Genomic DNA, 25,834 nt, shown 5'->3' with positions numbered 1-25,834 from the left:
CTGTACAATTAGGGAAAAACCAGACGAGGTAACAGGTGACATTCATATTGCTAATGAGTTTAAGGGCTATTGCAGTGTTTGATGATGGACGCTGTTTCGCTTTATTTTATTTTCCACGTTATCTAACCCATATCACGTTTATATGGTTCCGGGGATCTGCCAGCGTCGTGGCAAGCCGTCACTCGAGGAAATAATGAAGCAAAAGGAAAAGTTAAACGCAACTGGCATTTTCTCCGGCCGCAACTCATTCCACGAGCATACAAACCATCTGACTAAGAACCGAATCCCTTTCCTGGTCCCGGGATCAGTCTGAACAAAGAAGGTTGAACTAACGAAGCAATAGCGATGCGCGCGACCGTTGAATAGATGGTGACAACTGAACGCATCTCAAGTTAATTGTGTGGGCACCGAACTTATGATAAAACTGGCCTTCACACCCCAAGAGATGCCGACAACTACCGCCATCCAAAAGGAGTGAAAAAGGCAGCAAAATGTTGACCAAAACTGAGAGTTGGGCGAGTTGGTGTGGTTCCATCTTAACGAAAAAGTGCGCGAAAAAGACGCAGACGAGAAAAGAGAAACGCCCGTGTTTGTCGTGTCTCCTTTCTCCTCTACGACTTCTTCGCGCACTTTTTTGTTAAGATGAATATGCTGACCACTGAATAGCCGTCAAGTTTCAACATTCATTTGGCGGCGCTTTAGGAATGCGTGAGCAGTGGTGGCGTGGGCGGGGAGGGGTGGATGCCGCTTGATTTCGGGGGGGGGGGGGGCCAGGGCTCCCCTCCACCTGGGTATGTGGCTGTATTCTAATATAAAACACCATCTTTGTCTGGACAGTAGCCTGTCGGATGTAGGCATCCGACGGCATACAGTGCTAAATCCTTGCAGAATATATGCTGTTGCTACTCGGGTTCTAGCTTCAGATTAAGATGAATTATGAGGGCCGGAACAATAAGTTTCTTCCATTGGATTCGGATGACAGTTGGCTTCCATGGGGCTTGCAGAACTTCAGCAAATGACCGAGGAACAAAATCCAGGGTAGCAGCGTGTCTAGTGAGATCCCAAAATAGGCGAAATGTTGATGCAGACTGTCACAGTGACGATGCTGAAAAATACAGTATAGAATGCATTATTACCATCATTTCAGGAAAGCTGAGATCAACCATCAAAATTATGGAATATTTTTAATGTACACTTGCTAATGCTAAAGTAGCTTCAGCAGGTCGGTAAATACTAAAGTGCTGGCTGCAAATGCTACGAAAGTGCTGCATCACAAATTGTGGGCAGTAAAAAGCTCGCATCCCAACTGCAACGCATCATAGTCAACTCATGACTTCGCACATCATAATCATGAATGTGTGCTCTTCAAAACACAAATTATATGACAGCTGAAGAGGAATAAAATATGAATTTGATTTCATTATGGCGTAGCTGTTTCATGTTTGTGGTCAGAAACAAAACTGTGTCCATTTCGCCATTTTCAGAATGTGTGGAGACGTAACACCAATATTTTTACAAAGCTTATTAATATAACCACAGACTAATTACCGGGTCGGTTAGTGAAGTATTTCTTCAGCGCCTAGGTTCTTTCAGGGAAACGAGCTAGTGCAATTCCAACAGGCAGGCACCATATATCTATCGATGCTTTGAGTTCTACCAGAAGCCTTACTGAGCAACACAGGCATTTTTTCATCAACTGGTCCTTCCAAGGCCCACATCCAGCACCAGAATGCCAAAAATTTTATGTACGCAGGGCGTTCGCACGCTAAGTAAATTCAGTGCACCTATAAGCAACGCAAATGAAAGGACGAAGCGCAACTAAAAAATGTGGCCATTGCGTGAACTTGAAAGCTCAGTTTATGGAATGTGCTACCACATAGCACTCTGAAAAAGGTAAGGCGAAAAACACAAATGCCGGTGATGAACTACTGACAAGTGAATTTTCGGAGCATTAAAATATTGCGTAACTTGTATGTCAAGTGAGGAAGCACTGGAAATGCCGGCACCAGTGTTGGTTCATTGACCATATGTGTTACAATTTGAGCAAACCGACTGACCATCACGGCTTCTAAAACAAAGTACAGAACTCAAAAACGCTTGTTATCTTCAACCTGCGAGAGCTACGCACTCAACCATATGCATTCTGCCACACGTATACTATAACTGCTTCTCCTCTACTGAAAGATTTCATACGCGATACTGGAATGATCGTTGGATGCAGGCGCCGATCTGTACCTCCTGCATTGTTTGAAAAAGCTGAACCAGCAACAGATTGTCGTGCCGAATGTGCCACAAGTTCCCATTAGCATAAAGATGTTTTGTACAAGCTTATATTGCCTCAAGTATGTTTCAGGTGCTAATGCTCGTAGTATGAGCAACTGGAGTCAGGCATGCTTGGGCACATCAGAAACGTTTTATCGACAGCGCTGCGATCACCTCACGAAAACCACATCAACACATTGTGCTTCCATGCCAAAATGGCTCACACCCTCATTTTCTTTATTGCTGCTGCTTTCAGCAAATTCTCAGCACCACTCGGTCTTGAAGGTAAACAAAGCTGCCTATGGGCCATTCCATCTGTGGCTCCTTCGAAGTCAATCCGACTCGGTCACCATAAACACAAGGACAAAATCATTCATGATAACCGCGACTAACAACCGCAACGTCAGCCACCAATGAAACACTAGGAAACAAAGAGCAGCGGACAAATGCCGGCGCAAATTTTCTAAGTTCTCAGCCATGCGCCATACTCTCAGCTGTTGGGGTGCGATTGTTGCCAGACCTCACACACAGCTCGCGCTTGGTCTATCAGTCGAACGCTCACAGTGGCAGCGTTGCCAAACTAAAGTTGTGCATTTCGCCATGTGGTTGTTTGATTAGGAAGACGAATTAACGGAAACACATATTGGTCTTAAATAATTTGACTTTTGATAAGCACATTTAAGAATAGTCTCGATATCAGACGCTTTTCTCGGTCGATACACTTCATTTGAGTCGAGGGCGCATATTCAAGGCGTTCCTTGGCGGAGGAAAGGTGGAGTAGGGTTCATGAAACGCAACGGCGCCTTGAATGGAGGAAGCCCCGTCGCCTCGATTTGGCTGAGTCTAGGAGAAGCGTTGAGTGAAGGCGTGTTTAAAAATACAGGGGTAAGCCGCGCACGGTTAGACGCGGGAGGGTCCAAACCTCGAGCGCTCGGCCTACGGGCTGTCACAACACACCCATTGCCTGCCGAGGCAGACGCCCCTGTGGGGAAGGCTGCCTAAAAGCCCTTGCAGTAGAGAGAGACAGAAAAAGTTATGATAGGAAAAAGTTCAAATGCCCAAATTCCAAGCGGGGTGTGCAAATGTGCAAGCTTGTTATGTTCAGATTATGAATACATGGTGCCAGGTACAGATGCAAAATTTCATGAAATTTTGAGGGACGTGAAAAAAACTGCTTTCTTTCATGTTGTATTTTCAAGAAATATACGAAAAATTGAAAAAACAAGACGATTGCGCGCAGGGCTATGAAAAACGCGGCACATTCATTTTTCTAACAGTGAACAGAATAGAATTGTTACATTGTTGCAACACAGAAGTCCCAGCAGAGCTCCCGGGTTCGAAAACTAGGCACAATGTTACGCCAAGGCATTGATTTCACATCAAACCGTCAAGACCGACATCCGTATCAAACCCTGTCTGATTAATTTCCGCTTGACGCGTCAGCGCTTCGCTGTGCAGCGGACGCAGTCTTCCGGGCGTTGACGTTCGAGTGCACGTACACAAGTTTTTGCACGCGATCCCCTGCAGGCCTGTTGCGTTGCTTGATCTGCACATCTCCAAACTCAGAAAAGTTTCTTTCACATGCCTCAGAAGGGGGAACCTGCAGTACGCGACAGGCGAGAGGGCTGAAGAGTTGGTAGAAGCAAAGTCCTTGCCACCACGTGGGTGGATCCACTTCTTTTGACTAAACGTTTAGATATGTCGGAAGAAGTCGCATCGCAACAGAAAAATTAGGCGGGGAAGCTCTGTTAAAATTTTTTTTTCAATTTTATTCTGATTGAAAAAAAATCGAAAAAAAGTTTTTTTTTTCCTAAAATATTCAATTTCTTTTTCGACCACTTACGTATGATTGTGATAATGAGGTATTCAATGTACAACTTTTCATCTGTTTGAACACTGTAGTTCCCGCGAAATTTAGGGACACAAAGTGGAAAAATGTAACTGCCTACATGTAATTGGTTACTGCAAAAATAATTGAATTACAGTGAGCGTTACTGAGTAAACCCGGTACTCTGAATTTACAAAATTGCAAGTGAACGTAATTGCTTGCAAGTAATTAATTACATGCAATTCGTTACGCGCAGGTGTTTACCTTGGCGACTTCCCTTTACCTTTCGCCACACTTACCGTTCCCCCAGGCATTGACGACAAAAATAAATCATGTACTCCTCAAATAAAAGCTAAGTACTAACACGTCTCCAAGTTAGTCGTCAGCAAAATTTCTACGTTAATTTGTTCTTCTCAGCAGCCATGGGAGTCAAGAGGCTTGTACGCTGCACTGCTAGTCGCAATGTAGTGCTTTCGAATTTTATCCGTGGTTCCTGCATTTCTATGGGGATTAGTTGCAACAACGCTCGTGTACTTTCATTTAGATGCACAACCAGAAGAGGTTAATCCAACAACTCCGGCACCCTTCAACATCCACTGTGTTGAGTTTAACCTATTTAACTTTCTTTATGTCTGCCCTTGTTTGGTTTCATTTTTTGCTTCCTATTTCTTAGTCACTGGCGTTTATTTGTTATGTTTATGAGATAGGACGTTCGTTTTGTGATGTTTTGATGTTTAGCGAGCACTTGAGTGAGTAATTTCTCAAGGAAATTTCGCGGCCATAGCACGACCGCTAACCTAGCTTTTGAAAAAAGACGCCCCTTTCCAGTGGGGCGATAACGAGGCCTCTGCATTCTCGCATCTAATCGACGTTCTCACAACGCCTCCCGTTCTGGCCCATTTCGATCCTTCTGCGCCTACCGAAGTTCGTACTGATGCCAGCGGTCACGGAATTGGCGCCGTACTGGCACAACGCCAGCGCGGCAACGACCGTGTTATCGCTTACGCCAGCAGGCTGCCGAGTGACCAGCACTTTGAATGCAGTATGGCAGCCTATAATGGCGCTAAAGCATAAGCACCGATTGTCCGCAACTTGTGGTTATACAGCTTCGTGCATTCTGCTTATGATTGGCTGTTACCCGCTATTAGCATCCACAACGCTTTAGGAAGGCAAATTATGAGCTTGCAACCTCGCTAACGTCATTCTGCTCAACATAACTAACACTTTTGTTAGAGTCTCCGTATAGCTCAGTGTTTTCGATATCACACGCCTGATGTTTTCTTTTTCTTTAAATTTATTCCTAAGCAAAGTGCTTCTCGTGCCACAATAAAGAGCGCTATCTAAATACATAAGCACGCTGCCTTCTTTTTCGGGAGGTTGAGGAAAATCACTGAGGCAGTCAGCGTTAACGAAAACGTTTAGCTTTCAGGGATACATTAGAAATGGCTTTCGTAAAGAAGGGACTTATTAACGCTATTTATTAACACAATCACAGGATACACATTAACCAATTTCTCATTAGCAGATTCAGCAACATGCAAATTTAAAATCGAAGACAACTAATGACTGCGAAATGTTCGTTTACAGATAAACGTCAACGTCGGCATATCCTATGCTCTAGATTGTTTAGTCAAACTGGTTAGTCAATTACCCTTTAGTTATTTATTAGGTGTGTATGTATGCTAGAGATAACGAGCATATTTTAAACTTGCTAATGACCACCCCGCATATTTCTTATATAAACGCTGCTTTGCAGGAAATGACGCAAAGTACAATCAGAAATCTAACTCGTTCTCTCGTTTTTTTTTTTATTTTTTGTTCATAAGCGATGTCTTAAGAGGAAGCTTTAGCTCGGGCCCAACGCCGACGCGGCCTATTGAAATACAGGTAAAACGCAAGAACGTTTTTATGAGATAACCCCTAGACCGATTTTGATGAAATTTGTTGCATTTGAAAGAGAAAGTTAAATTTTAGTGACTGTTGGAAGCGGAATTTCGATTAGGGCTTGAAGTTTCTTAAAACGATTTTCAAATATATGACAGTTTGAAAAATATAGAAGCACGAAATTTACAAATTCATAGCTCTGCATCAAGAACCGATATCGCGGTTCTGTAAATGGCATCCATTAGATCATTCAAAGCGGACAAATTCAATGTGTCATTTTGCATCTTACGTGAATTTGTTACATTGGTTACAACGGTTTTGCAAAAGTTGTATTTCCCTATCATTAAATTTTCTTTATATTCATGTGTAACATACCAATTTTGTCCGCTTTAGATGTACTATTATATGCAATTCACAGAATTGTATTTTCATTTTTAGTGGTTGAGTTGCAAAGTTCTAAACTTGATAGTTTCGTTCTTTGAAAATTTTCGATTTTTGCCAATTTTTAATAAAAAATTCACAACCCAACTCAAAAATTTGAAACCAACAGTCACTAGATTTTAAGTTTGTCTTTTATATGCAACAAACCTCGTCAAATTTGGTGCAGTGGTTGCCGAGAAAAACGAATTCTCCTTTTACATGTATTTAGATAGCAGCACCCGAGCTAAAGCTTCCTCTTAAGAGACACATGAATGTTAGTTCTTCAGTTTAACTTTATTTTATGTCTCATCAGCACAAACACAGCTTTAATAACTTGTGCAACATATTAAGAAAGAATGAAATGCCGCGTATGGTATTAGTTAAATTATTAGGATGCTTTACAGAGTCTTTACATTTTCTAAGAATAAAATGGTAACTTCAAGGCTGCGGATAAATTGTTTGGAAACAAAACTTTGCCCATATCAAAGGGGTATTTCACTATAACGTAAACTACAGTTCTTTCTTTGTCACTTTGCGTCCTATGTTTTTAGATGTATTCTGTTCTAAATATCAGGTACCAACTAGCCCAACAGCAAACTATCTAGCAAAATGCAACGTCACCTACACTTTTGTGCTCTGTTAGTGGCATTGATTTTTCTCTCCACTGGAATCATGTTTTGTATCACGCCATGCGCGATTCCTTCTACGTACAGGGATAGCCAGGTGAGTGACTGCTATGCCAGCCAAAACTTCGATATGAACAGACAATGTAATGACATGAAGAGCCCCAAAAGGCACAAGAAATTTGTATATTCCGATTTCCGCTAACTAATTTATCGACGTGCACTTACCTTACACTCGGTGGTCACGCCACTCGGGCCGTGTTATTGGTGAGCTAACACGTCCGGATGTCCGTTTGACAGCGCTCATACCTCTACTACATATTTCGCATCCGCGGTTGTCGTGGCGCTGTGCAACCTCACTGACAGTGAACTCCACGCTTGATGGGAAAAACCAACACCGAGCGCGATCCTCTTTCCTCGTTTCTTCCGGGTACCATTCAGTATATAAGGCAGCTTCTTTGCCATTAGTCAGCAGCATTCTTCCAACCTCCGGCAGCAAAGAAAGGTGAGATGTTCCTTAGTTGACCCATTATTTTTTGCTGGTTCTACATTGTCTTCACTAAGTATTTTGTAGAGGTGTCCATAAACTACCCCTAAACTCATGAGAACAAATCCCGTGTCATCTACATGTTAATTATTAGTGGCTCTATGGTTTGAAAAACATGACAGATTTGCACCTCCTTTTGTTCACCGTTATTGCAAAGAGCTATTCATTTTCTTTGAAATTCCTTAGTTTGTGCGCCAACGTATCACGAAAAGGAGACGTTATCATCTCATTTAAATCTTGCTTGCGTATTTTAAGCTCTATTTACATAGGCCTTTACTTGAGCGAGCTTCAATGGGCCTCAAAGCATTGTTCCATCAAGTAAAATCCTATGTTGTATGAAGCGAATCGTAAGTACAGGAGCTTGTTATCGTCGGGCTGGTATAATTCCTGATTGATTTAGTATGTTTAATTAAACCTTATCCTTTTGTCGTAGTTCCTTTGTTTGATGAGCAATGTCTATGAAAAAGTTATTGATTAATTATGGGGTTTTACGTGCCAAAACCACTTTCTGATTATGAGGCACGCCGTAGTGGAGGTCTCCGGAAATTTCGACCACCCGGGGTTCTTTAACGTGCACCTAAATCTAAGTACAGGGGTGTTTTCGCATTTCGCCCCCATCGAAATGCGGCCGCCGTGGCCGGGATTCGATGCCGCGACCTCGTGCTCAGCAGCCCAACACCATAGCCACTGAGCAACCGCGGCGGGTTGAAAAAGTTATTGAACAACATCACTATCGTGTGCGGGGTGGTCGACCACTCGCGCAATTTTTCAAGTACTACCTTTGCGTATACAGAAAAGTGCTTCTTCACAACAGTGTCTTTTGAAAAATATTAGGAAACATTAGAAAGTGCATTAGGAAGAACAATTACCATGGGAATTAAGGCCGCGAAGATGGTGGTACAAACTTTATTTAGTGAAGGCCAAAAAAGAAAGGAAATTAAGTTGCCGCCGTTCCGTGGGTGGCCTTCAGGCTGCCGGTCGTGGCCACCAAATCATGCCTGGCGGCGACTTCCGCTGCCCAGATCGTTAGCCGTAGCTGGACATCCGGCTCCGAGCTGGCCAAAGCAGCCTCCCACAGCTGCGGACTAGATACATGCCAAGAGGCAGGGGGTGAGTGTTTAGGGCACGAATACAGAATATGAGCATAGTCTGCTCGTGGGTGACTGCAGAGCGTGCATTCAGGTGAGAAGCCCATCTCCTGCATGTACACAACTTACTAAAAAGAATGTTTTCCGGTAAGGTTGTCATGGCGATCTACATTAATAGCACACACAAACTGTGCTACCTTCATAATGATCGCAATTTCGCCCAGAAGCATCCGTTGCGATAGCAAATTAGTAGACACCTATACGAAGTAAAGATAGTAGTTTTACCGGCCGTATAAACTTGGAAACTTTCTCTTACTAACTGAATTAACAAGCATGGTGGCAAACATGAACACATCACACTCGATGACCGCGCACTCTCTCTGTCAAAATTCTTGAGTGAGGAGCAACGAGCGAATTTGCAACAGCGAGCAACAGCAACGAGCGAATTTGCCTTCGTGCTGCCTTTCGCTACAACGCGAACCTAGCGGCAAGAACATAGTGCACACGCAGCTACCAACCCCCGGCACACTCTCTCCCTATCGCAGATCGCTTTCAAGACAGAGCTCGCGCGACCGCGCCATACGCCAGAGCCGACGGAGTAAAACGTCCCCCTCCTTTCCCTGCCCCTGGTACCTTGCGAGCGACAGAAACTCGCGTTCTGTGAGAGACGCTGTAGCCCGAGGCCCCCGAATGATTTGAATCAGATGGGGTTTTTTGATGCACATTGAAATCTACTTGCACGCTTTCTCCTCCACTGGCATGCGTCCACTGCGGTTAGGAATCGAACTCGCGACTTCAGCAGCCGAATGTCATAGGTACTGAGTCACGGCTGTGGCTATAATTTTAGGGTATATGTATTGACTAAAAAAAAAAGTTCATGCTTTTTGGGTAGTACCTCGTCTCCGAACAATGATCATTCTTTGTTTTGCGTGTGTTTTCACTTCTTGAAAGCTTCGCGCTCACTACTTTTCCGTCAAAAATGATACGTCTTGCTGAAAACGCGCATACCATTTTGGGCCTGGAAGCGCCGGGCACGTGGCGTTAAAGAAAAGAAAGTCACCCAAAGTAGATAACGATTATTATTCGCTGACAAGGTAAGTTCAAGGAATGCAAACACTTCTTACAGTACAACGCTTTACTGTCTCTATGGGCTCTTGCGTTGTTTAAAATGCCACTTGTCCGAACATATCAATTGGCAAATAAATGCTATTCGCCTAATATACTTATAGCGCACATTTCGTATAGCGCACACCTTTCTGCATATTTTCTTTTTCCCTTCTTAAAGACGCAACAAAGAACGCTAATAAATTTGTCTTTGGTTGTACTGCGTGTACAACAAACGCAATTTCATTCGGAAGCATAGAAGTTTTTGGAAACAGTGAAAAGAAATTTCACTCGCCTTCCCAGAAAAAAGAAGGCATCGCAGAACGGTCAAGTTCACCTTGCGCCCGAGTGGCCGTTCCGCGCCAGCACACATATCAATTATAGGCTGGCCGTCGGCCCTTTTGCACACTTTATCATGTTTTTTGCTATTTATTTATTTTGCCACATTCGTGCTCCGCAAGCTTTTGTATCCCTATCAACAATAGCGTGTACTTGAATGGTGCGTTACACTTTGAAGTTCGCCTTCTTCCACTTACTTTGAGAGAGCCCAGTCCCCAACCGCTGGGATGACCTTTTTTTCTGTTCTGTTATTTCTTTAGTGCTTTCGTCAATTATCTGATCCAAACAACTTGAAGGCCAACATGAAGGTCCTGGCTCTTGCCTTTATCATCGTTCTCGTCGCTCGTAAGTTTCTCTTCCCGCTCTGCCGTGTATTCGCGTTGTTGTGAATGTTCCACATGGAAAATGTGGCATCGGGTCCTAAGCTACGAAATGAACAACCTGTACTTTAGTCTCAGCTTTGACTGAATTTCATTAAATGCGCTAATCACATGGCATGGTGTTACAAAAAAATGTGCGAAATGATACAGGTTCTTCAGATCCACTTTGTATGTTAGCGAATGGATTGACTTTGGTCACAATAGCAAACCTGACGCCCTTACATTCTACTGAGTGGGTGCATGCAGTCGAGATCACCTTGATAAGAAAGAGAAGTGTAAGTGGTGCACGGAAGCGGGGGTATTACCTCTTTCGCACCGTGTTTTTTTCTGCGGTCACTTTTCCTAGTGAAACCTCCAAACATATTTCTTCCTTCTCATATTTCAGCTCCTTTTCCCCAATTTTCTAATTACCTAGTGCAGGGTAGCCAACCAGGCTAGCCCTTCAGATTAATGAACCAACTAGGCCAGCAACAAGTTTTACTAAGAATTAGCAAAAAGATGTTACAGAATAAAACTGGCAACCTGCGGTAAATTTACACAGTTAACTTCACATTGTGTCTCGCGAGAACCCGATGGTTCTGAGGTTTCTCGCTTAGCAAGAGCATGTGATTCCGTGTGCTGCTGTCGTTGTTGCAGACCTGTGCCCCATCTTGCGCATCTATAAGGGACACGCGGCACAACCGGAGGTGTTTGCTGTCGTTAACCTTTTCCGGTGCACTGCGGAGTACAGTAATGGTGTACTTTCCGATACCGCGAGACGTGGTACTGCGTGTCACCATAAAGTGGGAACTTCGCCCTAAAATTTGTTTTCGGAACTTTACGACATATATCAAGAATCACCAGAATTTATTAAATCAACGACCATCGTAACGGCTTTCGGGAAACCTCCTGTTTTACGTCTGCACCGAGAGTTTCTAAAATCGTTTTCGTTTGCGCGCAGGACTCGTGTGCGCTGCGGCTGCTCAGGACGGTGAAGGTGAAGGAGACGTGGCGCACGTCAGAGTTCGTGAGTATTTTGTTGCGGCAGCGCTCTACATAAGCAACAACTACATTGTCTACTTTGTCTTACTAATAAAACTACTAACTAGTAATGCTACCATGCAAGATTTTACTACCACCAGGACGTCTGCTTTGTTGCCTCCTTTGTCCAACTCCGCAGTTGAACTGTACTGACCTTAAAATCGCTGTAGTTAAGAGGAAGCTTTGGCTCCAGTGCTCCTATCTAAATACATGTAAAAGGAGAATTCGTTTTTCTCGGCAACCACTGCACCAAATTTGACAAGGTTTGTTGCATTTAAAAGACAAAGTTAAAATCTAGTGACTGTTGGCTTCGAATTTTTTAGTTAGGTCGTCAATTTTTTATTAAAAATTGGCAAAAATCGAACATTTTCGAAAAACGAAACTATCAAGTTTACAACTCTGCAACACAACCACTAAGAATGATAATACAATTCTGTGAATAGCATCTAATAGTACATCTAAAGAGGACAAAATTGATAGGTTACACATGAATATAAAAAAATTTAATCATAGGGAAATACAACTTTTGCAAAACCATGGTAACCAACGTAACAAATTCACGTAAGATGTAAAATGACATATTGAATTTGTCCGCTTTGAATGATCTAATGGATGCCGTTTACAGAACCACGATATCAGTTCTTGATGCAGAGCTATGACTTTGTAAACTTCGTGCTTCTATATTCTTCAAAAGGTCAAATATTTGAAAATCGTTTTAAGAAAAATTCAAGCCCTAAATCGAAATTCCGCTTCCAACAGTCACTAGAATTTAATTTTCTCTTTCAAATGCAACAAATTTCATCAAAATCGGTCGAGGAGTTATCTCATAAAAACGTTTTTGCGTTCTACGTGTATTTGAATAGGCCGCGTTGAAGTTGGGCCCGAGCTAAAGCTTCCGCCTCTTAACTCATTTGCACTACTTAGTGCCTTGACGTTGCTTTAGTTGAATCTTTTGAAGTACGCCGCTAGGAGTAATACTGCACTACGAGTCCAGTGTATAATTAACAAAATCCGGCCTTCCATGTGAAAGCTTAAGCTATGCCATGGCAACTGTGTTAATGTTATTTCTCGCCTGCGCTACAATAAGGCGTTAGACCCAACATTATAAACATAAGAAACATCGTCTTGCTGAACGGGTGGTTGCAGAATATATGGTACATAAATGCTGGAAGCTGCGTGAGCCTAACATTAAATGTTGCGATGGAACAACAGCTTGACATTTCACATATTCCTTAATTCGCGCAAGGCCTCTGGCGAAAAACGTGTGCGCCTGTTCTGCCAATCTGCGATACGCTAGAAAAACCTGCTGTGTTAATCTAATAAGCACATCCAAAGTAATTAAACACAAAGCCCTATTTCTGTCTCTCCTATAGGCCGGGGCTTTGGCTGCCCATCAAACCAGGGAGCCTGCCACCGTCACTGCCGCAGCATTGGGCGCCGTGGAGGCTACTGTGGCGGCATCATCAAGCAGACTTGCACCTGTTACCGCAGATAGACCGCTTATGAGCCGCTGTTCTTCAGCCATCCATAATCGCGCCACCTCCAACCCTAAGAAGAACCGAATGTTCTTATGCCCGCACTCTTTCGAAATATTACTGTTAGACTATGCTTAACAAAATGGCGTATAACGTTCTTGTTGCATAACCGTGCAATTTACATCGCAGAACATGTAAATCAGCGGCATGCAACGTGGTTCATATTGCTTCAATAAAGAAAATCCTATATGAGTACACCTTGTTAAGAAGCGATTTCGTTCATGTCTGCATACTGATGTATGGGCGAGGTAGCCTGTCCATCTAACGACGCCGCGGTTTCTCTTTATTCGGCATTAAACGATTCTTTTGTGCTCTGCTTGCGAGCAGACACCGAATGCGGGAACGTACGAAGCTTGCAAGAAGAGGAAGAAAAAAAAAGAAAGTACTTTCATTTCGCTGTCTGGCGGCACACTCCGCCTCCGCAATTCTTGACGGCTTGCGGCAGAGTTCTTCATAGCATCCGCCACAGGAAGCGGCTCTCATAAAGAAGAAACCTTGTACCTTTGTAGCCATGACGACCTATATGGAGAAGGGCGCGCACTCGCACAAAGTGGTAAGCTGTCTGCATTGGCGGTTATACGAGACCATGATTGAGCACGAAACGAAGAAAGTGCGTACGCGTCAATTTTAGAAACACCGTTATGGCTCGGTTTCGCAAGTGAGCGTGCTACACATGCCACACCTGCAATGCTGAGCATTGCCGGATCGATCCTGGCTATACAATTACAGTTCTTGACGGCCCTCTTCCTGGACAACCAAATGACTCGCCGTCACCATAGCTCGATACGTCTTCTCATAAAATGTGTAGTTTACGGTGGTCCTTTAAACACATTTTATGTGCACCAGGAGAAGCTACTCCGCTTTCCGGAGCATTTTCGCGACAACGTGCAATGTCGTTGCCAATAACAGCCGCCTCGTAATCGAAAAAAAAAAACCGACGGCTATCACTGCCTTTGTGCTGTGTGAGCACCTGCCATTCAGTATATATATATATCGTCGGCGGCTCTAAAATCGCACTTTGAGTTGCTTGAGATTTGAGATTTGACTTTGAGATTTCCACCATGGAAGCTAACCAAAGGGAGATTACCCATCTACACGCTCAAGTGGCATCATTCTCTTCAACCTCTGTCATTCAGGCTGACTTGCTGGACAAACTGACGAGTGGAGTAAATTATCTAGAACAGTATAGTAGGAAGTGCAATTTTGAATTGCATGGGCTACCGCTCCCGTCTAATGAGAATTGGAGGTCTCTTATGGGTGGGTTGGCCCAGCATTTAAGGATAACAGACTTTACACCTAATATGATCACTACTATACATCGCCTGCCCAGTAGAAAGAATTCTATTCCGCCCATACTGGTCCAGACTTGCGATGTTGCAACAAAAGACAAATGGCTTAGAGCAAGAAGGGGTCTCTCGGGCTTGGTTCAAGCAGGGTCTTTGCCGCGGCTCTATTTCAATGAATATTTGACGCGCCCCAACAAGGATCTGTTCAGACTGGCTCGTCTGAAAGGGAGGGAAAAGAGCTTCAAGTTCATTTGGACAAGGAATGGCAAGATTTTCGCCAGGAAATGTGAGGGCGCATCCCTCATCCGTGTAGAGAAGGAGTCGGACCTGGATAAGATAAGCTAAGATGGTAGACACTGGCTCTCTGACCTGCAATAATTTTGTTGATGTTTCGAAGTTCTTCAATACTTGCAAAGGTGATGCTTTTCGTACAACACAAGTTAACATTCGCAGCCTTCGAAAACATTTGGACGAATTTTGTTCCGACTATGATGTCTTTATAGTAACAGAAATTAATGTTACAGCAGACAGCCTGAAGCATTACACGTTACCTGGTTGCAGGTTATATCCCAAACGCGCCAAATAAAACGGGGTGGGGGAGTTGCAGTATTTGTTAGAGATACCTTGATTGTAACAAAGTTAAGTTTTAGCTTTCACCATGCTGAAGTTATTGCCCTCCGATTAAACACGCCTACTTTGTCATTGGTTCTGTTCGCTGTTTATCGGCCTCCTTGTTTTCAACGGTCGATTGTTCTTAGCCGAACTCGATCCCGCACTCTCGACTCAGTCACACGAAGATTACGTTTGCCTGATAGGCGACATCAATATCGATATACTACGCCCTGCAGTTGGCTTGGTCGCAGATTACCTTGATGCGTTGTCGAAAGGGAGACTGCCGACCACTGTTCAAAATGCAACGCGTGAAGAATACTTATCTGGCCGGCTTATCGCTTCCTGCATTAACCACATAAATATTCGTGCTCAAGCTTTGATCTTGCAATGTGCGGTTGTGCAAACAAAACTTTCCGATCATACTTTGTTTTTTGCTCGTTGACTCGGCAATCAAGCTTATCTGCCCCCCAGGCGGCCTCCAGTAAGAAAGAAGTTTTCATCTGTGATTCAAAAACATTTTACACTCTAGTATCAAACTATGACTGGAACGCCTTTTTAAAAAATGTTGCACCAGCCGATATCTACGACAGGTTTGTTGAGGTATTACACCGACTTAAGAAGGCGGCCACACGCATCGTACTCGTCAAACAGCGTAACAAGGAAAATAAATAGATGACGTCAGAAATTCTGGTTGCATTAGAAGAAAAGGACCTTCTTTGGGCGCAAACTAAACGTTATCCTGCCTCTGAAGCGATGCGGTCAAAATTCTAAGAAGCCAGAAATAGGGCAAATGTGATGATTCGCCGCGCCAAGCAATGCATTTACGGAATGAATTTAAATCAGCTCGGACAGACACCAGAAAAACATGGTCCTTAATAAACAACCTTAGAGGCGCTAATAAGCGCCGCTTTCTCGAATGTGATTTCACTTCTTTCGGTACTGATGACTGTTCTCTTGCTAATGATTTTAATACTTTATTCTCTCGAGTGTCGGGTAATGCATCACCGCTTCCACCGTCGGGTACTTTGCATAACAGTACATTAGAGTCCGCGCATTTGCCTTTGCTAGCCGAAGACGAACTTCGGTCACTTATCTTTAGCTAAAGTGTAACAAATCACCAGGTATCGATGGCATTTATGTAAATGACCTGCGCGCCATCTTTGGTGTCATCAAGGATGTGTTGCTGTTGCTTTTTAACAATATCATTTCCAGTGGTACAGTCTCATTAAATATGAAAACTGCTGTAGTAATTCCACTTTATAAGGGAGGAGCACATAATAGGACAGAAAACTATCGCCCAATTTCAATGTTGCCCTGCGTATCTCAAGTATTGGAAAAGCATTTATTACAATGACAAGTTTCTTGGATAAACACGGAATTTTATCCTCTTCCCAGTATGGTTTCTTTCCTGGAAAAGGTACCCAATCGCCTCTTGAAGATCTCTATGACGTGTTGAACTTGTCTTTCGAACGTAATCATATCGTATGTGCCGTCCTCCTTGACGTCAGCAAAGCTTTCGATAGCGTGGGTCATGGTATTCTGTTAACCAAGCTTTCAATATTAGGATTTCGTGGCACATTCCTGACGCTTCTGGAAAACTTTCTGCATCACAGGCGCCAGCAGGTTTCACTATGGCCGTCTAAGAGCGATTTCCTTGTAATAAAATCTGGTGTCCCCCAGGGGTCTATACTCAGTCCACTATTACATAATATTCATGTGAATGACCTTGCTGATATGGTGCCTGTTGGATTGTATCAGTATGCAGATGATACTGTCATTATAGCTCAATCAACAAACTTATCCTATTACTTCCTTACAAGCAATGGCGACTAAGGCTATGGACTGGTTTTGTGCTAACTTAATCAACATTAATACGTCAAAGACAAAACTTATTTGTTTTCACAATCGTCTGCAGAAACTAGACATCGATTACCCGTTTGTGCTACACAATTTAAAGTGTTCTCCATGTCTCTGCAAACCTTTAGATAATATGACTTCTGTAACATACCTCGGTTTGTACTTTGACAGTGCTCTTTCCTGGAACTCCCACTTAGATTATGTATGCAAACCACTTCGTTCGGTATCTAGTGTGCTATACAGTTTGAGATACTATATGCCCCTCTTTGTTCGAAAAGTTGTACATGCGTTGTGTTATAGTGTATTAAGGTAAGGCATAACAGTTTATGGTCATTGTGCAATTCGTTGGCAAACTAAGGTCAACTCTATTCTTTGTTCTATTCGAACGAACATCAGCTATGATTTAAATCTTAATGACAAAAGTGACGTTTTCAAAACCGTATTTATGCTGGACTTTAATCAACTACTGCTGAAAACTGTTGTGCTAAAGCATTTCTGGGAAAGTAATTTCAAGGTCAAGTACGTCCCGTCAGGTTGTTTGCGGCCTAAGAATATTTACCTCGTGCCCAGGCGTTGTACGAGGTATGGCAAGAGAATACGAGAGTACTATGTTCCTGTACATTTTAACAAATTGTCTCAAACCGTCTTGCACGCTCAAACCAAATACAAGTTTAAAAATTCACTCAGGCAAATTGACAACCAGTCACCTCAGGGAACTACTCATTTCTTTTTCATTATTTCTTTTCCTTGAGAGACTACTTTAAATGTGAAAAGTATGTCAATTGAATAAATGTTTGGTTGCGCTGCCTGCCACCTAAACTGCCGCTCAAGCCCTGTGTGGCTTTGGCAGGCCTGATATGTACGCAGCTTTCTTTGTAACTTTGTCGACTAAAGAATTATTATTATTATTATTATTATTATTATTATTATTATTATTATTATTATTATTATTATTATTATTATTATTGGTGGCACCAAACTACGAAGTAAGGAACAATGTTTCGAATATCTGATTAATTTTCATTAACTGTCTGCCCGACTTAACGATATGTATGCGATGGGTTGATATTATCGGACATGCCAGCTCAGGATGCTAGTCGTAATAATTACCCAGGAAAAGAGGCGTGCTGTGTAGACCTCCCTGAAAACTATAGCCAGGCGTTGTGCCTCTTCCGGTGGCAGTGGCCAGTCGGATTCCTCCTTCTTTTTGTTTCTGTGCGTTTTTGTTTCAATGATGGTGATAATAATAATAATAATAATAATAATAATAATAATAATAATAATAATAATAATAATAATAATAATATAATTATTACCATTATTATTTTGTCTTATTTTGTATGCCGACGTGCGGGGCCGATTCACGCAAGCCACTTCCTTGGCTTTGACGGGGTTGCCTTCTGATGTACGAAGATTGTAAGATGGAAACAATTATTACTCTCTGATATTTCTCATGTAGTGGAAAACGCGATCCCGAATGGGTCACTGGCGGCTGAGCTCAAGGACATAAGAGACAGTCTTCTCTGCTTACCATTCCTGGCTCAAAAAGTGGACACACTTCTAGACCTCCAAGAAGATTTTTCAAAATTAACTGAGTCCGTTGACCATGTAGAGGAAGCGGTGATATTTATATCGTATAAATACGACTCGGTTATCACCCAGCTAGACGAATGCAAGACTCAAAATGCAAAATACGAATCTGAGATCGCCGCTCTATCTTCTACAGTGAAAATGCAGGCAGAGCAGCTTCAGCGTCTGTACGATGTTCAAAGTGACAGTGAGCAATATAGCCGCAATGCTAATCTGCAAATTCACGGCCTTCCTCAAGAGGATCACGAAGACTTAAAGCAGATGTTGGGACAGCTCATTGAAAATCTGGGATTGGTGGATTTCACCCTATCAGATGTAGTGGCCATTCATCGCTTACAAGGAAAACGCGACTTGATTCCCACAGTCCTGGTGCGCTTCACGTCTGTTACGGCTAAGGAAATATGGTTCCAGCCTCGTGGCAAGTTGCGGGAGTTCTCTCATTCTGATAAGCTGCCAAAACTATTTTACAATGAAAATCTAACCAAGCAAAATTGAGACTGGTTTTGGCGACTAAGGAAAGGAATACAAGTTCACCTGGGTAAAAACCGGAAAAATGTTTGCAAAGAAAGATGAATCATCGACTTTGATTCGAACCAGCATGCTAGCAGACGTTGAAAAGATTGTCCAACATAATGGCAAGCACCTGCAAAGAGCTTCCTGATGTTCAGTCCTTCTTTGACAGCTACAGTCACAATTTGAAAGGGGTCTTCATAATTATTAATCTTAACACTAGAAGTTTACGGAAATACTGGGACGAACCTAAAATGATTGTCACTTCAACACTCAGTTTTGTGGATTTGTTTGTTATTACGGAGATTAGCGTCGCCGAAACAGGCCTGGATACGTTTGTTCTGCATGGTTATCAATCGCACTTTGTGACACGATCACATGGGCGAGGAGGAGGGATTGCTTTTTTCGTCATAAACGTGTATGACGTGTCACACCTTCATGTTTCGTTCACTTTTGCGGAGTGTCTTGCTATCAAAGTGGCTCAGGGTGGTTCCTGCTATCTATATCCCCGTTTTATCATCCTCCATCAGATAGTGTCAGTCGCTTTTTAATAGAATTGGAAGCCTTCTTGCAACGATACAGCCCGGTGGATGAAATATGCCTGGTTGGAGACTTAAGCGCTCGGATGATACCGCTCTTTGTCACACAAAGGGTGCGGTAGCGGACTACTTATCCCTTTTAGCTTCCCACGGGATTGAAAGTACTATAAACATTTCAACCAGAGAAGACCTGGTAAATGGACATGTAGTCAGTTCATGCTTAGACCATATTTCGGTGCGTACTTCAAATTATTCTTTACATTCATGTGCCATAAAACGACGTTTGGCAGATAAATACTTTGTGGTTTGCCGCTTTGCGTCGTCAGTCCCAATAGCAACACGTGCTTGCGCAGAGGGCTCACTTGACAACGTGAGAGGGTTCCCATTGCCAAGATTTCTATAATAGACCAGCGTAAGCTAGATGACCTAATCAGGTCATTTAATTGGTCTGCGTTAATGGACTCTAAGGCTACACATGTATACGCCTGCTTTGGAGAACAAGTAGGAATATTTGAAAACTTCGCAAAAAAAGAACTGTAAGAAGAAAACACCGAAAAAACCATAACTGGATAAATGCTATCGTAACTCGTGCTATAGCGGAAAGAGATGTATTGTGGAAACATTCGAAACGTTCCCCCCGAAATGTAACACATCGCGCAGGGTATAGAGCAGCTAAAAATAGGGTAGTTGCCTTTATTAAATCGGCAAAATGGCAGTATTTTTTATAACAATTTAATCTAGCCTTGAGAAACCCGGCAAACACTTGGTCTTTAATAAATCACCTTGGTGGTAAAGCAGGCTTGACATCTGCCATTGATTCCTCTTCGAATGACCCCGCAACAACGGCTAATAAATTTAACCGTCCTTTAGCTCGTTCATCTGACGCAGCTCCTCAAGGGCATGCGCTGGACTGCACGCTCCAAAAATATGTACCAGCCTCCACCTTCCTGCCATAGTTGCCGGAACTTGATTTACGAAGGATCATTTTTAGCTTGAGACAGAACAAAGCACACGATCTTGATGGCCTTTCAACGCGCATGCTCCAAAGAAACTTTGAGACGCTGTCAGGCATTCTTTTTCTGCTTAACTGTTTTCTGGACGATTCTTCTATCCCTGAAAACAAAATATTGCTTTAGTGAAGCCGCTTCATAGAGGTGGAAAAAAAGATGTAATTGAAAACTATAGGCCTATATCTATTTTGCTTATACTGTCCCAAGTTTTAGAAAAGTTTCTCTTGGAAATAATGCTTTCCTTCATTAACAAGTTCTCGATTTTACCCTCTCATCACTTTGGTTTTGTCGCTGGTAACAGTACTGCCTTACTTTTAGAATTCCTTTCTGATGACATTTTTTTCGCGTTCGACCAAAATTTGTTGAGAGTTGCATTATTCCTAGATATCAGTAAAGCCTTTGGGACAGTTAACCATGACATTCGGTTGAACAAATTACATTTATTGGGCTTCCGGACACCATTTCATGACATCCTTAAAAGTTATGTATTTAATAGATAGCGAACAGTAGTATTAGGCAATCTAGCTCTATTTTGCCTATTAAAGTTGGAGTCCCTCAAGGGTTTATCATAGCCCCGCTACTGTTTAATGTTTTCATGAATGTCCTTGCGTCCACTGTTTCAAAATGCACAATATTTAAATACGCCGATGGCACTGTTGTAACAGCAAAGCATTTATGCTATGAACCGGCGATCAATATGCTACGAAAAGATGTCTCTAACGTAATTGATTGGTTTGCTAAACACTTTCTTGAAGTTAATAACTCCACAACAAAGCTGAATTGTTTCAGAAATCCCTTGAAAGTGACGTCGATAGATGACCATATTTACACAATAAGATTTTTTGGCCATGTAGTTGCGCTCCAGTGGAGTATGTGCAGTGAATAAAGTACATGAGTGTATTTTTATACTCAAACCTGTCTTGGGAAACGCATTTAGCGTATTTATGCAGTGAACTCCGAAGTGTTGCCTGGGTACTTTATCACTGTAAAAGTATAGTTCCTTTTTTTGGTAAAAAAAACAATTTTGCACGCTCTTGCGTATGCAATATTAAGGTATGGCATCACAATTTGCGCCTTCGGTTCTGCGCGTTGGGAGAGTTGGGTGTCGGGTGGACGCTCTGTGAAAAAACGTGCTCCAAAGTGTAGCGTATAACTCGCCTCTACTTTCATTTCGAAACATATTTACCGCTGTAGGTTTTCCTTCGTTCCGCTCGTTGTTTGTTCAAACAGTGGTGCTACGTCATTTTTGCGATTCGTATTTAAACGGTGAGCATAAACCTGCGCGCATGCTCCGTTCGGGTTTGCGTTCCACTGTGCGTCGTTCCGCAACGAGATACGGTGGAGCCCGACGATGTATGTACGTGCCTAATCTGTTTAACAATCTACTAGAGGACATTTCTTCAGCAACTTCCCAAATATCACTGAAAAAGAAGATCCGTGCTCTGTAGGTTAAGCATGTTCCGTATTCACATTAGCTTTACCTTCTTACCTCATGTAACATTTATGTGGAAATTGCTTCAAATATTTCAATTCTTGCATTTTGTGTCTGTTCGTTTTAGGTAAGCTTCAACTCTATGTACTGCTGTAATAAATTTGCGCAGCCAAATGTAATGTCGCGTGCTTCACGTAACAGTGTTATTTTTCGTTGATATTTGATTGTTTCCTTATTTTAATGTATTGCCTTGCCAAATCTGCAGGGTCATGTCCCACAAGCCCTTGTAGGCTTAGAGAGACCTGATGATAACTCTGTATACTTGCTATGGTAATAAAGATATTATTATTATTATTATTATTATTATTATTATTATTATTATTATTATTATTATTATTATTATTATTATTATTATTATTATTATTATGTGGGGCCTGGTTCAGAGTTAGCCACCGCAACTGGCAAAAAGAAGGTAACTAATGCTTGCTCGCGTTATAACAACCATCCACTGCGGTAGCTTAGCGGCTATGGTGTTGCACTGCAAAGCCCGAGGTCGCGGGATCAAATCCTTGCCGCGGCCGCCGCATTTCCATGGTGGCGAAATGCAAAAACGCCCATGTCCCTTGCATTGGGGGCACGTTAAAGATCCCCTGGTGGTCAAAATTATTCCAGAGTCCCCCACTACAGCGTGCTTCGTAATAAATTCGTGCTTTTGGCATGCAAAACTGTACAATTCATTCATTCGTTCATTATAATAACCATACGCGCCGTTAATGACGCAGCAGTTTGCCTGAAATGGCTGTGAGTAAGAGAAAGAAATAAAGGGAAAAGGAAAGTTACCTTAGCTAGCAAGAAAAGTAATTTGGTTTACTACATGGAGAAATGAAAATATACCGACAAAGAAATAAAGAGTCCTAAAGATACAAAGATAAACCTGGAGTCCATAAAGAAAGAAGATAAAAAGTACCGCTTCAAGTCTTGCTGTATAGAAGCTTGTCAGATTAAGAAATGTATAAATCAGTAAATCTATAGAAAGCCGACAACACAGCTTATAGATACAAGTAGGAGCGCGGGTCTGACGCAAGAAAACTGGGGATGCCAGATTTGAGACATTCGATTCTTTCCCCGCAACCAAATACCTTTGAAGCTGGGCTTCCGAAGCACAGGCACTTGACATAGGCATTCCGCTTTTGTAAACGCTACGCCGAGCCACAGCCGGCACAGAAGCATACCATAATCCTGTTTCAGCATGACCTATATAGAAAATTGGGCGCTGCAGGAAGCAAGCGAGAGAATGGAGAGGAGAATTCGCGAAGTTAGCCATGGTCAGTGTCCATAGCCTATACTTGAAGCGCTCCTTCTTGAGAGTGGGATGGAGACACATTGGATACCACGATTACCGCAAGCACTATATCAGAAATTGACGAAAGAGTTTCGGGCATTCCGTGTGCCCATTCATTGTTTTGAACGTTTTTGAAGATTTTTATTGAAAAATGTTTGGATATATAGGAAAGTATATGGTAAATATTAGTGCAGAAGGAGGTCCCAGAGTTTAAACTGCCGAGAGGAACCTCCTGTGCTAAGTACAAAAAATAATCAAATACAGACTGGCAGTGGTGTTGCACATCAGTGAAACAGTATTAGCAAAGATAAGTTAAACAGCGAGAATACATAACTTCATTACAACATAATTATACAGAGAAATATACATAAAACGAATTAGGTACTAGACGGCGATACATAATGTAAAGCGTAAAAATCAAAACACGGTTCATTGTCAATAAAGGCAATTTATTGCTAACAGGCTGTTGACCACAAGTGAATTTTCAATGCTTTATAAAATGAGTGTTCTGAATGGACGCACCTGATGATCATGGGAAGTGAATTCCAAAACATTATTCCCAAAAAGAGCGCTGTCTGCTTACCGTAATTGGTGCGTACTTTAGTTAATAAGACATTATTTTGTTCCGAGAATCTTGTATTATTACGGTTGAGTAGTTCGCGGGCAGAAATATTATTAATAACAGTACCTTGATTTCAGATGCGATAAATTAGAAGACCAAGTTTTAGCTGTACTGAGCGAGTGAGCGGGAGGATATGTAGCTTCTGGTAAAGTGGAAGGGCAGATGCCAGGTGAGGACTAAATGTAATCAGGCATACTGCTTGGTTTTGTACGTGGTGAAGGCTTGACATGTGTGTTTCATACGTGTTTCCCCATGAAGTGAGGCAATATATCTGGTGTCTATGTATGAATGCGTAATACAGTGGCCGTAAGATGTGCTGCTGAAAGTAATGTCTAGATTTGATTAATACACGTAAAACCAAAACCAATTTTCTAAACAAGGGAAGCGGTATGTTTGTTAAATTTCAGATGCGAGTCAAGAACGACGCCAAGAAATGTGGTCATATCAGATGGATAAATTATGTGGTTATCTAGATTAAGACTCGGAACTAAAGAGGTTTGCTTATGATGAGTATGAAAAATCATGAAGCATGTTTTTGTGGCGTTTATATGCAGCACATTCTCAAGACACCCAGCCGCGATTTTTCTAAGGTCTTTGTTTAGTCGTGTTGTTAAGTTTTACGGTCTTTATCTCCAGCAAATGTAGTTGCATGATCAGCGTAAGGTATGCATTCTGAATTGTTAAGGCAATTATGGAAGTCATTAATATACAAAAGAGGAAGAGGGCCTAAAATGGAACCATAATTGTGGAACACCTTGATTTGTAGTTATTGGCTGCGATATGGCATCAGTGAATGGACAACCTGGGTACGGTCAAGTAGATAACTCTGTAAAAGGGTTAAAGCAGGTCCACTGATACCCAGTGATTCTAACTTAGAAAAAAGTATAATGTAGTTAATTGTATCAAATGCCTTAGTAAAATCAATTAATAACGCCGCGGCCCAGCAGCCGCTGTCAATGAAGTTTTTAATGTGGTCAGTAACTATAAGTTAGCCGTAATGTTATTTAAGGTAACACGTAATCATCCTCCAGTAAATATATTTTCTGAGGCTACTTTTGGTAACTTGAACCACACAAGATTTGCAGCTAACAATGATTTCTTATTGCCACTAATACATACTAATTATGGAAAACAATCTAGATATTTCGCAGCATTATTTACTTGGAACAGCCTCCCACTAGATGTCAAGCGCTCTTCGTCTTTAGGTCTCTTCAAGAAAACATTATTCACTTTTCTACTAGATAGCCAAAATACTCCACATATCTAAGCTATTCACTTCACTCCTGCTCATTTCCTTTCAGTTCTTCCTTTTTCTTTAGTTCTTTTTTTTCTCATTTGTAGCCTTTATAAGTATTTTTGGTTTGTTCTGTTGCGAATGCCTTAAACTGCTGTTTTAATTCTGACTAGCTGTTGATTTTATATTATTTTGCAGTTTGCGCTATATTTACTTTGTATAATCTTCCACTTATTGACTACTCTATTGCTGTTTTATGCTGTTTATTTCCTCTAATGTATATATTTTCTGACAGGAGGTCCCCTCTCAGCCACATGCTGTGGGACCTCCTTCTGTATGCTTGGGTAAGCTTGTATGCCTCCTCCTTACTCAAGAAATAAACTGAAACTGAAACTGAAATTCTATTAGAGCAAGTTCTTTGGAAAAATTAGTGCGGAAACCGAATTGATGCGGTGACAAAACAATAAATTTTTCAAGGTACTTTATGAGGCGGTCAGCCAACGTTTCCAGATTAGTTTACCAAAGAATGGTAAGATAGTTATCGGGCGATAGTTACCTTATATATATATATATATATATATATATATATATACATACATATTACAGACACAACTTTTCCTAGTTTTAGTACAGAGGGAAAAATACTTCTGGTAAATATATGATTTATAAGGGTAGCAAGAACGCCCGATCGCTCATGGGCGACCAGTTTAATTTTAGATGGTTGAATCAGGTCTAACATTGGACCATTGCACTTTAGACCACGTAAAACA

The 25,834-nt window shown here is 41.9% G+C and overlaps 1 protein-coding gene across 2 annotated transcripts in view; it reads left to right on the top strand.

Annotated features, from left to right (window-relative positions):
- LOC135899293 (defensin-like) overlaps positions 1–13,204 on the top strand; it is a 38,006-nt gene extending 24,802 nt beyond the window's left edge. The window contains exons 2-4 of one of the 2 annotated variants that reach the window (XM_065428533.1): positions 10,356–10,440; positions 11,416–11,481; positions 12,869–13,204. In XM_065428533.1, coding sequence (XP_065284605.1) covers positions 10,356–10,440; positions 11,416–11,481; positions 12,869–12,990 — 273 coding nt within the window. In that variant the 3' untranslated portion in view covers positions 12,991–13,204. The remainder of the gene's footprint in view (positions 1–10,355; positions 10,441–11,415; positions 11,482–12,868) is intronic. The other variant, XM_065428534.1, reaches the window with a different exon arrangement.
- Positions 13,205–25,834: the final 12,630 nt, after the last annotated feature.

Source organism: Dermacentor albipictus, chromosome 1 (assembly GCF_038994185.2).
Source record: "Dermacentor albipictus isolate Rhodes 1998 colony chromosome 1, USDA_Dalb.pri_finalv2, whole genome shotgun sequence".
In the NCBI taxonomy this organism is placed as follows: Eukaryota; Metazoa; Arthropoda; class Arachnida; order Ixodida; family Ixodidae; genus Dermacentor; species Dermacentor albipictus.
Note: the sequence above shows the minus strand (reverse complement) of the source record. Positions and strands in the feature narration are given on the sequence as shown.